Raw genomic sequence first — 639 nt, 5'->3', positions numbered from 1 at the left:
ATATTTATTCAAGGAAGTGGAACAGATAGACGAGAAACATGGAATCACTTATCCTGCGGATCTTGGGAAAGAAGATCTTGTTAAAATTCGACATTTGGCCCTCATTGAACTGACCACTTTGTTTGATTCATTAGGGTTAACTTATACACGAAAGAAACCTACAAAAATAAAAATAAAAGGTAAGAATAAATGTGTATAACACACAAGTTAATTTTTACTAACTGTTTCCATGAATGTTCGTATCTCATATCTCTTCTGTTTCTAGGTTATGCAAGATATGACAAACAAAGAACACACTTATACTTAATATAACTTATCAGCAAAGGAGAAGGTATTTACACAAAACTTTCTAATGATTCAAGTGCAGTATATGGGCAAAACTAATAAACATATAGAACAACTACTGATTGTTGTTATTCCTGCCAGTTAATGCATTTTCATTCCTACAACTTAGACAAACTGATAATTATTTTTATACCTAAGTTACGTATCTGCTTGTTTGATAATTTTCGGTAAAATTCTTTCCGAGGAACTTCAGCAATACAAGTATTTTCGTGATTAAAATAGCTTATTCTTCCTCGATACAACTTTTTGTAATACACAGAATTTTCACAGTCACTTTAAACTTAACAACCTTTA

The 639-nt window shown here is 30.8% G+C and overlaps 1 protein-coding gene across 1 annotated transcript in view; it reads left to right on the top strand.

Annotated features, from left to right (window-relative positions):
- Positions 1-639, top strand: part of LOC106463631 (rho GTPase-activating protein 18-like) — a 37,142-nt gene that overhangs the window by 13,692 nt on the left and 22,811 nt on the right. The window contains exon 6 of the mRNA XM_022391170.1: positions 14-179. Coding sequence (XP_022246878.1) covers positions 14-179 — 166 coding nt within the window. The remainder of the gene's footprint in view (positions 1-13; positions 180-639) is intronic.

Source organism: Limulus polyphemus, unplaced genomic scaffold (assembly GCF_000517525.1).
Source record: "Limulus polyphemus unplaced genomic scaffold, Limulus_polyphemus-2.1.2 Scaffold1449, whole genome shotgun sequence".
NCBI lineage: Eukaryota > Metazoa > Arthropoda > Merostomata > Xiphosura > Limulidae > Limulus > Limulus polyphemus.
This window is presented reverse-complemented; position numbering and strand designations above follow the sequence as displayed.